Below are 17,379 nucleotides of genomic sequence, written 5' to 3' on the forward strand. Positions count from 1 at the left end.
CAAGTAAACAACCCAGTTAAAAAAACGAGCCAAAGCTCTGAAAAGATCCCTCACCAGAGAAGACATCACAGAGAGTCAATCAGCACACGGAAAGATGCTCCCTGTCACGTGTCATCAGGGAAATGCAGGTTGAAGCAGCACTGAGATGCCGACGCACACCTATCAGAACGGCCCAATCCAGAACACCGACAAAGCCAGGGGCCGGGAAGGTGTGGACACCAGGAAGCCCCACTCACCGCTGGCGGGAAAAGGTACAACCACTTTGGAAGACAGCTGGGCAGTTTCTTCCAAAACCAAACATACCGTACCATATCATCCAGCAATATGCTCTTTGATATTTACCCAAAGGAGGTGAAAACTTACGTTCACACAAAAGTCTCCACACGGATTTTTATAGCAGCTTTATTCATCATTGCCCAAACTTGGAAGCAACCGAGATGCCCTTCAGTAGATGAAGGGATAATTAAACTGTGCTACATCCAGACAGTGGACTATTATTCAGCATTGAAAAGAAATGAACTATCAGGCCAGGAAAAGACATGGGGGAAACTTAAATGCATGCTACCAAATGAAAGAAGCCATCTGAAAAGGATGCATGCTGCATGACTCCAGCTCTGTGACATTCTGGGAAAGGCAAAACCACGGAGACGTAGAAGATCAGCGGTGTCTGGGGACTGGCGGGCAGGGAGGGATGAACGGGCAGAGCACAGAGGGTTTTCAGGGCTGGGAAACTGCTCCGCACGACACCGTAATGGTGGATACATGTCGTCACACGTGTCCAAACCTATACATATGTGCAGCAACAAGAGTGAACGTAATGCGAACTGTGGACCTTGGGTGGTGATGGTGAGTCAGCGTAGGTGCGCCGTTGTAACAAACGCCCACTCCCGCGGGCCTATGCATGCGTGGGGGCAGGGAGTATATGGAAACTCTCTGCACCTTCCTTTCCATTTTGCTGTGAACCTAAAACTGCTAAGAAACATAAATCTATTTTTTAAAAAAGAATCCATGATTTTTGTCACTAAAAAAGAGAAGGAAAAACTTCAACAGTAAGAAAACAAACAGCCCAGTTAGAAAACATGCAAAAGGTATGAACAGACGTTTCGCCAAAGAAAATAAAGACAGTAAAATGTGCAACATCATCATGCACTAGCAGAGAAAAGCAAATTAAATTGCGATGTGCTACCACTACATACCTATCAGAATAGCTAAAACAAAAAAAGAGCAGTAACACCAAGCTGGGCACTGTGGCACTGCCTATGGTCCCAGCTACTAGGGAGGCTGACGCAGGAGGATCGCTTGAGCCCAGGAGTTCGAGTCTAGCCTAGGCAACATAGCAAGACCCCATTTCTTAAAAAAAAATACTGATGACAGAGCCTGGTGAGGATGTGGAAAAACTGTTATCACTCACACATTGCTGGTGGAAACTCTGGAAGACAGTGTGGCAGCTTCTTATAAAACACTAAACACACACATACTTATCACACTCCTGGCATTACCCCAGAGAAATGAAAACGTATGTGCACACAACATCCATTACCCAAATAATCACAGCAGCTTTATTCGTAACACCACTGAACCGGAAACAACCCACACGACCTGAGTGGTTAAAGCAACCATGGGCACCCACATGATGCAATACTCCTCAGCAACAAGGAGGCTCGAGCTCTTGACACCTGGCATCATTCCGAGTAACCAAAGTCAGTCCCAAAGGCCACACATGATATGACGGTACGATTCCTTTTTTTTTTGGGAGACAGAGTCTTGCTGTCACCCAGGCTGGAATGCAGTGGTGTCACTGTAGCTCACTGCAGCCTCCAACTCCTGGGCTCAAGCGATCCTCTGCCTTGGCCTCCCAAGTAGTAGCTGGGATTACAAGTGTGAGCCACTGTGCCCAGCCTGATTCCATTTTTATAACTTTCTCAGAATGACGAAGTTACAGAAATGGAGAATGAACATGCGGCTGCCAGTGAGTGGGGGTGTTGGGGGAGAGCGGAACTTCAAGGCGGGCTGACGCACCGCTGGACGGAGCAGTCCCGCAGCCTGGCTGTGGTACCAGCGCAGAAACCCGTGCCTGTGCCGAAATGGCATGGGACACGGCACACACACACACGAACTGGTGATGTAGGTCTACAGAGAGCACAAATGCCAATTTTCTGGTCCTCATATTGCTACAGAAGATGTTACCACTGGGACCTATGTGAAGGGCATGTGGGCTCTCTCTTTACTGTTTTACGATTTCCTGTGATTCTACAATTATTTCGAAATAAAAAGATTTAAAAAGGGAATTTTATATGAAGCAAGACTCTACTGTGCAACCTGAAGATGCTTTGGCTGCACTCTGAGCAATCCGCCAGCTGTCCGTGGAAACGAGTGGAATTTTCTACACACATCTGAATACTCGTCAGGAAACAAAGATCAAGACTATCAAAGGAGGCAGTGAATGCTTTACGTGTTTTAAACTTGAATTTCGACAGTAACTTTTAAATATTAGATATTAATAGTGATAACATCTTTCAGTTTTATAAATCTTTTTTGGCATTTATTTAATGTTTTCTATTATCAAATGTCTGTCTCAGAGAGCATTTTAACATGGCACTGAATATTCTTATGATAGTATATTGTTTCAAAACAATTATACCATACTCATTGCATTCATTATTATATCATTTTGCAGAGACAACTCTTAAAGTTTTAGTACAACCAAACCACGGAGAAGTGATACACTATCATCGGGGTCACCCACAACTACATAAAAACTTGTAAATAGTGTTAAAAAGAATACAAAATACCTTACGATTTTGAGAATTCCCAAGCTTTCTCAGGAACTTCAATTTCTCGTTCTTGAAGCCACAAATGTAGTAGCCACCAGAAAATTTGAAAACACCACCAAAATCACCTGACCCCAGCTGAGGCCCTGGCCATCCACTGTAGTATCCAATCGAACAGAGGAGCAGCTGGCAAAGACCCCAGCAGGCTGAGAACACAAGGACGGGCTGGGGGTCTACGCGCCAAGGACGAGGACGGGCTGGGGGTCTTCGCGCCGAGGACGAGGACGGGCTGGGGGTCTCCGTGCCGAGGACGAGGACGGGCTGGGGGTCTTCGCGCCGAGGACGAGGACGGGCTGGGGGTCTCCGTGCCGAGGACGAGGACGGGCTGGGGGTCTCTGCGCCAAGGACGAGGACGGGCTGGGGGGCTCTGTACTGAGGGACCCTGCATGATCTCCCGGCAACCCTGGACCTGACAACTGTTCTAGCTTCAGGGATGCCCTCAGCCCCCTAGTGTAGCCTTAACAGGGGTGTGGCAAGACCCGCTGTGGCCTGCCCGTCCTGCCAGCCAGGTGCCCTGTCCTGACCCTCAGCTCTGACAGACGCAGAGGTTGGGCTGTACATGAAGTGACCCCTAGGACCCTTGGGAACCGATGAGGACATGTCACTTTTTAAATCTGAGGAGCAACGTGGAAGGACTGTGGGGCAGATGGTGCAGCTGGCCAGACACCAGGCTGTGGGGAGAGCTTACCAATGGCACTGAGGGCGTGCTCCAGCTCCAGGGCAAAGGCAGTGAGGGGCACGTCCTCAGACACGGGCATCGCAGCCACTGTAGACAGGTTGCCTGCCGGGTTCCCCGAGTCCCACTTGCTGCCCGCTGCGTGGAGCCCCAGTGGGTGGCCTGTGGAGCACAGGGCCAGTGTCAGCTGGGAAGCTGGGCTGCGTCCAAGACAGCCCGGATGCCTCCAGACGCTTCCAGATGGCACCAGGGCGCAGCAGCTCCCACGTCTGCCCCAGGTCTTGCAGTGCCCAGAGGCCTCCTCCCCACGCACCCCCTGCCCCGTCCTGCTGAGCTATCTGACCACACCCACGAGTGCCTGAGTTCCATGTGCTGGGACTGACGTGTTCCTGCCCCTGGAGCCTGGTGATTCAGGAAGCAAATGAAGTGTGGAAAAGCGTGAGGCCCAGAATAAACTAAAACAGTTAAAATATCCTGCCAGGTGAGAGGACTCATCCTGTGACCCAGCCATTCCTAGAGTTTTCCCACCACTCATTCTAGAAACAGGAAACGATGTAAGAGCTTAGAAGACCGAGACGTGTGCTCATCGTCCCTCACGTGCACGGGATCTCCAGAAACCAGGGAAGGCTGGGCTGGGCTGGGGTAGCCAGACCACGTCTGCGAGGGAGCCTTCCTCTCCTGTACCGTGGACCTCTAAGGGTTCCACTGAGGGGCTGACCCAGATGGCTAGGACCGTCCCCTGGGCCCCCAAGCGAGCTGACGGGCCCCTCGGCCAGCACAGCAGCAAGGATGGCAATGTGTCGGTCCACAGGTTCACTAGTCGCTGTCAGAGGGGCTCTGGTCCCGGTGTTAGTGGAAGTCTCCTTCTTGCAAAGGTGAGGGATGGCCCCACTACGCCTGCTGGCCACTGTACCGCCACGCCCCTGCCCAGCCAGGGTCTCCTGCGGCCTGGCATGTGGGGGGCTCTCTCCTCCGCAGCCCCCACAGGGCCCAGCACTGATGGCTGCCACAGCCCATCTCTCCCGCAAACAGGCCCAGCTCCTCTGAACAGGCTTCGTTTCTGACTCTGTTCCTCTCACCCCTAGTGAAGCCGTCTCCAAAAGCCGCACAGACGCAGCAGTTCCTGACTGGCTAAAGTCAGCGTTGGGGTGCAGAATGGTGGCAAAGGGCGGTCGCAGCATGGAGGGGAGGGACCAGTGGAGCAAACCCAGCAGCAGGGAACAGAAGCAAAAGTTTGGCAGCCAGGCCGCGCTGCGCACAGTGACCAGCAGGAACGTCTGCTGCCTACAGGATATGAACACGGATGCTTGTTGCAGCATCGCTTATGAGAGGCCCAGACAATCAAGACACCTATTAGTGGGGTGTATGGTTCAATGAATGACCACATAGCTCTCAAAAAGAAGAAAACACACCTTTACGTACTGACAGGAAAAAAGCTGATGACATGTTGATGAGTAAAAACACATAGTTTATAAATGTAACTGCATTATTAAATGAACACTCAAACAGAAGGTTCCTGAGTCTATACATGGACAGGAACACAGATAAGTGGCGCTGTCCACTCAGCATTCCACTGATGCTCACGATGGGACAGCCCCGGATACACCCCTGGACCTGGTCCCCAGCCCCGGCCCCTCTTCTTGTCCTGACCCGCCAAGTGCCCCCAGGGCTCCCTGTTCTCAGGTCATGCTCATCACCAGCAAATGGGAGTCCTGGGCCCCCAGCAGCCCCAGGGCCACTTCCTGGAGAGAAGGCTGCTCTGCACACCGTGGCCAGAGCAAACCTGCCCCACTCAAGTCAGACCAGGTGCTTCTTCTGCCCAAAGCCCTCCAGTGCCCGTCCCCCGCCCAACTTGGGACAAACTAAGTCTGCAACTGCCACAGACCCTTGCAACCTGTGCCTGACCTGAGCCACTGGCAACCCCTAACACCCTCAAGGCCCAGCCCGACTGCCCAGGGCTGCATGCCCTGCCCCTCCACCCTCTCCTGAGCCGTGGCTCCCCCGACTCAACCATCAACTCCAGGAGAGAATTCTCCCCTGACTGGCTCCTTAATTCAGCCGCAGCAGGTGTTTCCCAGGGAACGCAGGGATGGGTGTTTTGCAGAGACTGCCAAGGCTCAAGGTCCTCTGCCCTTCTCTGCTACAAGGCCGAAAAATCCAGTCACATCCCAGGCGCTTGCAGACAGCACACAGCTCTGCTAAGCAGCTGTGACCCAGTGACGCTCGAGATGTGCAGGGACGTCCACGCTCGGGTCACCACACAGGGATGGCTGCTTGGAGGTGGGAGCTGTCTGGGGGTGGCCTGAGAGCCCAGGGTTGGGCAGGTGTTGGCCATGGGGCTCACTGGATCCCCCAGAAGAGCCCCTAACCCTGGAGTAAATGCTGGAACTAGGGGTCCCACTAAAGGACCCTGCCCACTGTAGACACCCTGCAGACACATCTACCTGTGTGAGAAAGGGTGCAGAGGTCACACCGCAGCCAGCAGAGCCTGAGTAGCCATGAAGGGGAGGCGTCTACTTCTCAGTTCATACTGTCAAGGTTCCCTATTGTCTCATGTCTTTTTTACAGGCCTACACAGCTTTTTTAACAAAACTAGGCAATGACAGACAAGAAAATGAAGCAAAATAAAACCTGCCACCATTTCCTCTCGGATCTGGCGCCGTTCTGACTACCTTTGCTCCTCCCGGTGGAACCAGCCACACCGGTACAGCACCTGCCGTTCAGACAACGGAGCCCGGGTGCAGCTCCTCCAGCTGCCTACGAGGCTCCGGTTCCTGCCACCCTGAACCTGGCCCTGAGAGGCCACCCTATCAGCTTCTAGCCCATCTGTCCAGGAGGTCTTGGGGACCCTGGTGGTCCTCATGCTGTGCCCCACCCTGGCCACCACCAAGGCCACCTTCCCAAGCACTGCTGAGCCATCCTGCAAGGGTCTCTTACAGCGTCACCGTCACACCCTCAGCCCGGCAGTTATGACCCCTCTCCAGGCAGCTGAGCCTCCAAACACACAGGAGGAATTGGGGACTCGGACTGTCCTGCAATGACGCTTCTGCTGCTTCTAAACGCCAAGTGAAATGCGCACTGCGTTTGTCGCGAAGAGGAAATGATCCTCAGGTAACAAGCAAACGATGACACACCCCCAACAGTGCCACTGAACAGAGAAAGACAAAGAATCACCTCTCCCATCCCCAGATAAGTCTGAATGTCTCTCTTTCTTGGTCTGAGTTTTATTTACTTTTCCTGCAGCTATTCCTTGGGCATCTCCTTCCTCTCATCTCTCCCAGGGGCTGCACAGGTCAGAATCCTCCATTTCAGGTGGAAGCAAAGAGGGATTTATAGCCAGCTTTGCGTAGTCTTTAAGAACTTTAGGCTTCCAGCTGTGGCCAAAAGGGAGGGAGAGCAGACACATTCCACCTGTCACAAGTCATAAGAGACCCTGGAATAGTACAAGGAGCCACTGTCACAAGACTCGGGGGATGAAGAGAGGAAGGCAGACCAACTAGGGACCTCGGACTCATGGGAAGACCCACTCCACTAACCCAACAAAAGCAGCAGTGCCCTTCCCGTGGGTGCTGCCTGCAGGGAGACTGCCCAGCACTAAGCAACACCAGCACACACTCACCAACTACCCACCCTGTACCAGTAAGCAGAGAACGCTATGCTCCCCCCGGCGAGAGGTGGGGGTACAGAAAGAAAGTCTTGAAATCTGCATATACAGACCAGGCCTACGTGAAACTGATCGGAAGCGAGGCTCTGAGAGCTGAGTACAGTGCAGAACCCCAGGCAGCTTTCAGGCAGGTTCTGCGAGCACAGCAGGGCAAACCAGAGCAATACCGCGAAGGCCCTGACAGTTAAGTTCACATTCAAACAATAGCCCACAAAAGTTGGTCAGGACATGCTCTATGAACTCGAGCATATTTACAGCCTGCTAAAATAGAAGATATAAACAGGAACTAGGCTGGATGCAGTGGCTCCCGCCTGTAGTCCCCGCTACTCAGGAGGCTGAGGCAGGAGGATCACTTGAGCCCAGGAGTTGGAGGCTGCAGTGAGCTATGATCACTTCACTGTACTCTAGCCTGGGCAACACAGCAAGACCCCATCTCTAAAAAATCAATCAATCAGTAGGAACCACAGTCTCATAATACTCAAAATATCACAATATAATTCAAAATTACCAGGCATACCAAGAACAAGGAAAATCTTAACTAGAACAAGCAAAAACAACCAAGAGACAAAAATAACGTCGCAGATGTTGGAATTATCTGACAAGGTCCATAAAGCAGCTGTCATAACCAGCTAGAACCAGCAATCACGAACGCTCCTAAAACAAAGTCTGAGTATAGAAGCAGAAGATATAAAGAGGAACCAGGATACAGTAAGTGAAATGAAACTCTCCACATAGGCCTAATCGCAGAATCAAGAGGACCAGGGGAAGAAGCCAGTGACCCCGAAGACAGATTGAAAGGAACCTCTGTCTTAACAGCACAGGAAGAAAACAGCTTTACAGAATGAACAGTGCCCCGGAGACCTTTGGGACAGTAACAAAGGGTCTAACATTTGTGTTACTGCATTTCAAGAGGCGAAAGGGTATGATATTAAAAAAATATTTAAAGAAATAATAGCTGAAAACTTTCTACATTTGGTAAAAGATATAAACCTACAGATTCAAGATGAATAAACCCCAAATAGGATAAATCCAAAGATATTCATGCCCAGACACTTCAAAATCAAATTTCTGAAAACTAAAGACAGAGGGAGATGACGCACCATCTATGTGAGAACACCAGGCATCGGGAACTTCCATTTGAACCAGTGGAGGCCACAAGGAAGTGGCACAAAACTTTTTAAGTGCTGAGATGCAAGAAATGCTAACCCAGAATTATACGTCCAGCAAAAATATCCTTCTGCATGAGGGCAAAGTAAAGACATTCCCAGATGAGGGAAAATTACAAGAATTTGTAGCTATCAGACCTTCTCTAAAAGAACTGCTAGGCCAGGCACCGTGGCTCTCGCCGGTAATCCTTGTCCTTTGAGAGGCTGAAGTGGGAGGATTGCTTGAGGCCAAGAGTTTGAGACCAGCCTGAGCAACACAACAAAACTCCATCTCTACAAAAAAATTTTAAATATAGCCAGGCACGGTGGCACACACCTGTCGTCCTAGCTACTGAGGAGGCAGAGGGGGAGGATCACTTGAGCACAGCGGTCGAGGCTGCACTGAGCTATCAGTGCACCACCGCACTCGAGCCTGGGCGACAGGGCAAGACTCTGTTGCAAAACAAACAAATAAACCAAAAAAAAACCAACCCCCCCCAAAAAAAAAAAAAAAAAAAAAACCAACAAAAAAAAATCCTTGAAAAAAAAGGAAAATGACACTGGAAGGAAACTGGAAACACCAAGAATGAAGGAAGAGCAGCAGAAATGGTAACCATCTGAGTAATATCACAGACTACTCTCCTCCTGAGTTCTGCGAATTATGCTTGATGGCTGAAAGCAAAAGTCATACACTGAGGAGCGTTTTCTATGTACACAGAGGTCACAGTTAAGACACTGCGTCATTAAGGGGGAAGAATGAAGTGGCCCAAATGGTGGTAAGGTCTCCACATTCTGCTTAAATAAAATGTTGATGTGAGAAGGCAAAGGTGAGGCAAGTACGGACACTGTAACCCCCAGAGTGACCACTGAAATATCATATGAAGAGATAATGGAAACCACACTTGATACATAAAAATGGAATACTCAGAAAGGTTCAAGTAACCTAACAGAAGCTTAAAAAGCCAGGCATGGTGGCATGTGCCTGCTTTCCCAGCTACTCTGAAGAGTGAGGCGGGGGACTGCCTGAGCCCAAGAGCTCACGGCTGCAATGCGCTACGATTGTGCCTGTCAACAGCTACTGCACTCCATCCTGGGCAACACAGAAAGACCCCATCTCTAAAATAATAAAATAAAATAACATATATAACACAACATAAAATAAAATATAGAAAAAATAATGTTTTTTTTTTTTGAGACAGAGTTCTGGCTCTGTTGCCCTGGCTAGAGTGCCGTGGCGTCAGCCTAGCTCACAGCAACCTCAAACTCCCGGGCTCAAGCGATCCTTCTGCCTCAGTCTCCCGAGTAGCTGGGACTACAGGAATGTGCCACCATGCCTGCCTAATTTTTATATATACATATATATTTTTTTAGTTGTCCAGATCATTTCTTTCTATTTTTTAGTAGAGACGGGGTCTCACTCTTCCTCAGGCTAGTCTCAAACTCCTGACTTTGAGCGATCCACCCACCTTGGCCTCCCAGAATGCTGGGATGACAGGTGTGAGCCACCTCGCCCGGCCTAGAGTAATGTTTTAAAAAGTGTATGGGGGGGGGTGAGAACAGAAAGAAATAAAGTGGAAGACATAAATCCTAACAAAATAATTACATTAAACATAAATGACCTAGAAACGACTTAAAAGATAAAGATTGTCAGAAGAGGTGAAAAAAACATGAACTGACTATATGCTTTCTACAAGAAACTCATCTGGTACAGACAGGTTGAAAGTAAAATGAAAAGAATTATCTCATGTGTTGAACAGTGTTCCCCTAAAATTCATGTCCACCCAGAATCTCATAATGTGTCTTTATTTGGAAATAGGGTTCTGTAGATGTAATCAGATTAAGATGAGGCCGTGCTGGATTAGGTCTCACACCCTCCACACCTCCACTCCATGTGGCATGTCTGTCCACCCATTCATTCCTTCAACAAACGTTCAATATCGCACACAAGGTCACAGCTGTGAAAAAACATATCCAGACCGCTGTCCTCACGCAGCTCACATGTCGATGCAGGAAACAGGTAACAAATGAGCTAACTAGAGAGAATATGTGATGTGTCAGGGATGACAAGTACAGAGGAGAAAAATTAAGTGGAAAAGGGAAACTGAGAGTGTTGGGGGCAGTCAGGGAGGTCAGGGAGGCTGCGTGAGGCGAGGACACAGGACCTGCAGGCCCCGTGTGGCTCTCCTGGGGGCTGCTCCAGGCAGAGAACAACAGCAGACGCAGAGGCAGGAGGCAGGAGGGAGTGGTGTTCATGGAACAGCAAGGGGGTCCTGGAGTCCAACGTCGTTAACCAAAGATAATGAGTCGAACATCAGAGTTCTCAAATATTTGAGATCCAGTAAGAGAGGACAGCCTGAAAATCTAGATCTAATAGTGGCTCCTGAAAAAAGCACATACTCAGAACTAGAAAAGAATAAATAAACTGAGATAAAAAAAGATTTTTAAGTCCTAATACTCTAGAGTTGTTTCAATGTCTCTCCATGCTTAGCACAGGATGCAGCATTCTAATTACCCGACTAGGTGCTGATCCAGATGCGTCCCACCAATTACCTTTTCCCAGAGGTTTCACCTTCCCTTTCCTTTTTCCTAATCAGGTGACAACAATAGGAAGGAGATGTATCACAGTTCTTCTTTTCGCACATAACAGAGCTTCCCTCTGATGCTGCCCGTGTTGAGACATATTTTTGCAAAATTTTTCTGGCACTGCCAAAATCTAAGGACTCTCTTTATCCACCCAGTTCACAGATGTCCTCTGGTGGGTGCCCTGGGGCCTCTCCTGAGGGCGGGGCAGCCTGGTAGCTGGAGTGGGTGGGGCTCCTGGGTGGGCAGGGCCAAGGTCTGGAGTGGGCGGGGCTCTGAGGTAGGGCGGGGCTCTGAGGTAGGGCAGGGCCATGGTCTGGAGAGGGCGGGGCTCCAAGACAGGCGGGGCCATGTCTGGAGTAGGCAGGTCTGCAGGACAGGTGGGGCTCCTACAAGGCCACAGGGGTGACCCACCTGTTGCAGGTCCCTGCTGGAGGCTGCCCAGGATCTTCTCACCCAAGAGATGAATCAACCGAGTCACCACCTGTGGGCAGAGAAAGGAGAGACCCCAAAACCACACATTTTACACCGAGAAATGCTGGGAACTAAAGACCCCACAATGATGCTCCAAAGACGACAAGACTCAGGAAACTGCATGGCTGTGGGCGACCAGGCGATGCTTCCTTCACGCTGCCTATGTGAGCCATACGGTCACCTTTCTGGATGCCAGAGTGTGGAGCTTCGCTCTGAGGGGTGGCCGTGGGGGGCTGGCAGAGGTGAGGGGCACGTCCCCAGTGCCCTTGAACCTGACCAAGCCTTTCGCCATCATTTCTGGGGAGGCAGCCCCCCACCACCCTGAAGGCAGGGCGAGGAGAGGCTGGTGGGCTTCACCACGCTGAGGGCTCTGCTCCCGAGTGGACAAGTCCACTACTGGGGACATGGGCTGTGTACTGGATGATGACCAGGAATTATTACATTTTTAGATATAATAATATTATTTTTGGTATTATTAATATTAACTTTTAGAGTTGTAGACTTAAGTATTTAAGGTTAGAATATCAAAATATCTCTAATTTACTTTTTAAAAATTAATTTTTAATTGACAAATTAAAATTGTTATAATTTACTTTTAAATGGTTTATATAAAAATAAAGTGAGCTGAATGCTTTTTAACTGCTAAGGCTTACAAGATGGCAGAGGATGTATTACTGTATGGGCAATCTAACTGCTGCTGCTCTTAGATGCAGGACAGGATGGCTGGGAAAGAGATGCTGCTTCAGCTTCAGCAAAACCTCAATCACCCAGGAGAGCAAGGTGACAGCACCGAGTGTCATTTTGGTGTTGCTCCTGGAAGCAAGTGGGACTTCTCTCCTACCACTCTGCCCTCAAGCCTCCCTCTCCAGTCTGCTTCCTGACCCCTGCAGGCTGACAGCTCAAAGTCGACCTTGAAGATGCACCTGCTGCAGGTGGGAGGGCAGTGAGGACGACCTCCCCCAGCCCCTTCTGCCAAGTCCGGCAGCCCACCAGCAAGCCAACTCAGAGATCCTCGCTCACCCCCAGGATGCTGGAGTCAAAGACCCACAGAGGATGCAAGTGAAACCACCCAAATTTTAGGATATGATATGAGAAAAAAATTGTGTGAGCAGAGGAGTCCAAAACAGAAGTTAAAAAGAAGTCTAGGCCAGGTGCGGTGACTCACGCCTGTAATCCCAGCACTTTGGGAGGTTGAGGCAGGAGGATCGCTTGAGGTCAGGAGTTTGAGATCAGCCTGAGCAAGTGCAAGACCCTGTCTCTACAAAAAATAGAAAAATTAGCCGGACATGGTGGTGTTCACCTGTGGTCCCAGCTATCTGGGAGGCTGAGGCAGGACTGCTTGAGCCCAGGAGTGTGAGGTTGCAGTGAGCTAGGCTGACGCCACTGCATTCTAGCCTGGGCAACAGAGTGAGACTCTGTCTCCAAAAACAAAAACAAAAAGAAGCATGGTTTATATGCAACTAATCTAGCATCAAACTGTTGGTTGAAATTAATTTTTTAAAACTGCATTTTGAAAATTTGATACAGACACATACACAAAGCAGACAGAAGAGCACAGTGAACTCCACTCTTTTCATCCAACTTCAATAATTTTATTTTACACATACCTGAAAAATTTCAAAGCCAATCCCAAACATAGCATTTTACCCATTAGTATTTGAGTTTGTAGCTCTATAAGCCCTTAAGAACGGCCATAATTGTCACAACTAAAATTAACAATAATTCTAAGTTTAAGTCAGTTTTAAAAATGATTATTTTTACGTCAAATGATATAGGTTCAGAATAAGCCAATAAATACCTGAAAAGGGGCCCCGCATCTGCAGCCATGAAGGAGACGGAAATTGAAATCGCAGAGAGATGCTGATCCCTGCCCAAGAGGATGGTAAATACCAAGAGACCAGCAGCACTAAGTGCCGGCAACGTGGCAACGGACTCGTGGCCAAGCTGCACCGCTTGTGCAGTGCCCGCTCCGGAGGACTGTCCGGCAATTTCTGAAAAGCACATCTGCCTGTGACCCAACAATTCCATTCTTGGGTACTTAAGAGAAATGAAAAACGGTCCATGACAACATTTGTACACGAATGTTCTCAGCAGCCTTGCCCCTAACAGCCCCTGCCTGGAAACAACCCAAATATCTACCAACGGGAGAACAGACAGAGGAAGTGCGCACAGCGGGAGACGACTTGGCAATGAAAAGAATGCACCAGTGATACAACACCACGCATCTCCACAATGCTATGCCAAGCAGAAGAAGCCATAAACGAAACACCGAGACACGGCACGCTGCATTGTTTCATTTGTGTGAAATCCAGGAGCAGACAGAAACTGGAAGGTGGTTTCTGAGGGCAGGGGCAGGAGCCGACGGGGAGCAGCCACACCACGGCTTCACCATGGCTTCCCGTGTCAGAGGCCCAGGCTGGCGTGCAGCCCGGTGGAGACACGCAGCCATTGCTGTGCCGCCTGCAGGGCAGAGACTGCTGCGTGCCCGAGAGCAGCCGGCCCCTCCCTGGAAAGGGCATCAGTCTGACACCCAGCCCAGGTGTGGGTGGCCTGCAGGTACCCCGCAGAGCACCGCCCAGGGGCTGGCAGGGGACCCACTGGCTCAACCCCCACCATCGCCAGAAGCTGCTGGCCAGACAGAGCCACACAGCAGCCTCTGAAGGTCCGGCTGAGGCTCCTGCAGGGAGGAGCTGCCCAATGCTGAGGGCTCTGCCGTCCAGGACGCGGCAATGCCTCGTGGTCCCGCAGGCAGAACGAAGGCCGAGGCCAGGACCAAGCGCAGGGAGGAGGAGCAGCCCACCCGCACCTGAGTCTGCAGGGAGGGTGATGACCCCACTGTAAGCCTACAAAGGGGGAGAGATTTGCCCAATCTTGGCAGGGTGGGTGACGTGGGGTGAGGCCTGGGAAGCGCCAGGGCCATACCTGCCCCAGCTTTTCATTTGTTCTAGAATGAAAGGGTTTATGTGATGTGTGTGGCTGATTCACAACCAGATCTGCACTTCCGTCTCCTGGGCTGCCTCCGCCCTCCCTGTGGACCAGCCCTACTCCAGCCCTCTGCGACACCACGTCCCCCACAAGTAGAGACCAGAGGAGACAGCTGCATGGCACAGCGCCCTCTGCACCCCCACCCAAACTGCAACCCGCCTTTCCTAGGCTGCACCCAGTGAGGAGCCTGCCCTGCTGAAACTGTGCTCTGATCTGTCACCCTCTTTTATTTTTTTGAGACCGTCCCACTCTGTCCCCCAGGATGGAGTGCAGTGGCGTCATCACAGCTCACTGCAGCCTCCAACTCCTGGGCTCAAGAGATCCTCCTGCCTCGGCCTCCCGAGTAGCTGGGACTACAAGTGTGTGTTTTATTTTTGTAGAGACAGGGTTTCGCTATTGTCAGGCTGGTGATCTGTCACCTTCTCTAAATCCGTCCCACTTGCCTACTCCAGGCTGTGTTCCATCTGCACTGAGACTGAATAATCACTGGGACGCGAGGCACAGCTTGGAACTAAAGCCCAGCCCCCTGCCGCCCTTACCTGTGGGTATCTGCGCTTGATGGATGTCAGGGCTCCCGCTGGCAGCTTAGCCAGCTCTGAGTCCCGAACGGCGTGCACGGTGGTTGCCCTGGCCTGGTGAGTCAGCATCTCCACCTGAGGAGGACGGGCTGGATGTCGGGGCCGTGCCGCTCATCCTGCAGGCCCTGGAGGCCCAGTCAGTCACACCTGTCCCCCATAGCATCCCAGCGGCCAGGTGGACCATAGCCCCATAGCAGAGCTACTCACAGCCCAAGGTGCAGGGAGCCAGGGATAGCAGGATGACCTAGCCAAGACTCTACTTTGCACAGGTAGAAGATGACAGTGGGTGCCTGCATGTGGCATGCTGTCAGAACCACCAGAACACGCTGGAAGCCAGAGGCACCCCCCGCAACCCAGACACAGGCACCGGCCACCACAGGCTGAAACAAGGGTAGTCTCAGCACTCCCTGAGAAAAAAACGTCTTTGGAGAAGACTTCTTTCTAAAACGTTGCTCAGATCCTGCGGGAGTCCTGCTGCTGGGCACCGAGGCATCTGCACCAGCGTCCCGCCAGGTGCACCAGCTCTCACCTGGAGAGGCGCCAGACTCTGATAGGGATGCCCACCCTGGAGGCCAGGCGGTACCAGGACACCACTGGCATGGAGCCCTCCCAGCGCCCAGGGCGGGGCAGGGCCGGAGGCTGTGGCCCTCAGCACCTACCCAGCAAGGTACCTTGAGCCTCGGGGGGCTGCCCTGAGCCCTGTGACCAATGGCAGAGAGGCCCTGGACTTCCCCACACATGGGCTGAAAACTTTAAATTAATGAGCATAACCCCAGGTGTCTTGGGCTATAATTCCAGACAGAGAGACCCTCCTGCATGGGATACCTGGGGAGGCTGGACGAGCTGCCAGCTGCTCCCCCTGGAGCCCTTTCAAAGGCAACTCCTGCCTCCACCTCCCTCACCAGGGCTACAGCCTGGGCAGGGACACACCCCCTGCGCCCCAGGCAAGGGCAGAGCCTCGGGCCAGAGCAGACCAGCCCCAGGAGGGAGTTCCCTCCTGCAGGTCACCTCCAGGCCTCCCTCCCCTGAAGTAACCAGCCAGGCAGATGCAGGACGTCACCCGGGGGGGACAGAGAGAGCAGGTGTGGTGGGGAGCGGGGGCCAGGCGCCTACCACACCAACGAGGTCTCCTCGGCCGTATTCCCCTGCCAGGCGCTTTTTCCCATCATCCTTTCGGATCACGGAGCGCAGGCGCCCACTGAGAACGATGTACGTGCAGTCGGACTTGTCCCCCTGCCTGCAAGAGACACCAAGGCCCTGAGGCTCTCGGCCCACCACCCTCAGCCCCCAGGCCCAGCTTCCCAACGGCCAGCTAGACCTTGGGATGTAAAAAAATTAAAGGAACGCAGTCTTCTCACTATGTTTTTTTTGTTTAGAAAAATAGTTATTTTTGATTTACAAATATGTATGTTAACATGTATGAGTTTATTGTTAGTTTTAGATAAATAAATACTCTAAAATTTTCTTAGTGTTAATTTTTAACACCACACACGCCGACAGCTACAATGGTCTGCCTGTGGCCTGGGCCAGCATGAAGCTGGGTCTGTGACACGGAGCCAAGAGAGACTGCGGAGAACACGTGGCACACGGGCGCCCAGTAAGTGCTGCCTTAAGTGCTTCTCATCAGGTCGTCTTAAAGGATGGTGTGGATTGTGCACTGACCCGGAGAGATGCCCATGAAAACACGTGTCTGTGAGCACATGCAAGTGTGCAGGACATCGAGGACACCCATGCTCAGCGTGCAGCCTCCAGTCCCTGACCATCCACGTGGCACTGTCTCCCCTCAGGGCACCACGGACGGCAGGGCCTCACCTGTATATCGCACGCCCGGCCTCCACCTCCATCCAGTCCAGAGCAAAGTCAATCTGCCGCACGAAGGATGACATCCTCTTCACCACGGTGTGTGCCACGCCCAGGACGACGGTTGGCTGCTTCCGCATGATTCTGCAGGGCAGCCCAGAGTCACTGCTGGCTCCCCTCCAACCCCCATCCCCCAGCTCTCCCCTTCACTCAGGGCCACAGCCCTGGGACGCAGGCGGGGCTGTGACCGCCATCTGTCAAACAGGAGCCACGCCGCCCGCTCTGGGGCAATGACACCACTGGCCAAGGGCTGGGACAGCACAGTGCTCTGCTAGCTGCTGGCTCCACCACTGCCCAGCACTGCCCACCACATGCCCGGTGGCCAACGCCTTTTGGAGGGCCCAGGGAAGCCTCCTCCTGTCACCGCCAACCCACGAATGCCCTTGGAGCACAGGCCGTAGCCACCGGACCGTGAATCGACACACTCGGGCATGATACGGATGGCAGTGAGAGCCCTGGGGACCACAGTGGGCAGAGTGGGTGGTGGAGGCCACTGGGGCCTGGAGGGTACAGGGTCTCCTGGGTGGGTGGAGGGTGGCCGGGGGCTCTGACCACAGGAACAGCACTTCCCTGGTGACTACGGAAG

General features: G+C 51.9%; 1 protein-coding gene across 1 annotated transcript in view; it reads right to left on the minus strand.

The window, feature by feature from the left end:
* PNPLA7 (patatin-like phospholipase domain containing 7) overlaps positions 1–17,379 on the minus strand; it is a 73,170-nt gene that overhangs the window by 15,965 nt on the left and 39,826 nt on the right. Inside the window, exons 17-21 of the mRNA XM_012654820.1 lie at positions 16,746–16,877; positions 16,047–16,170; positions 14,895–15,008; positions 11,311–11,380; positions 3,520–3,669 (exon numbers count right to left, since the gene is read on the minus strand). Of these exons, the coding sequence (XP_012510274.1) occupies positions 3,520–3,669; positions 11,311–11,380; positions 14,895–15,008; positions 16,047–16,170; positions 16,746–16,877 (590 nt within the window). The remainder of the gene's footprint in view (positions 1–3,519; positions 3,670–11,310; positions 11,381–14,894; positions 15,009–16,046; positions 16,171–16,745; positions 16,878–17,379) is intronic.

Source organism: Propithecus coquereli, unplaced genomic scaffold (assembly GCF_000956105.1).
Source record: "Propithecus coquereli isolate 6110/MARCELLA unplaced genomic scaffold, Pcoq_1.0 Scaffold449, whole genome shotgun sequence".
Taxonomy (NCBI): domain Eukaryota; kingdom Metazoa; phylum Chordata; class Mammalia; order Primates; family Indriidae; genus Propithecus; species Propithecus coquereli.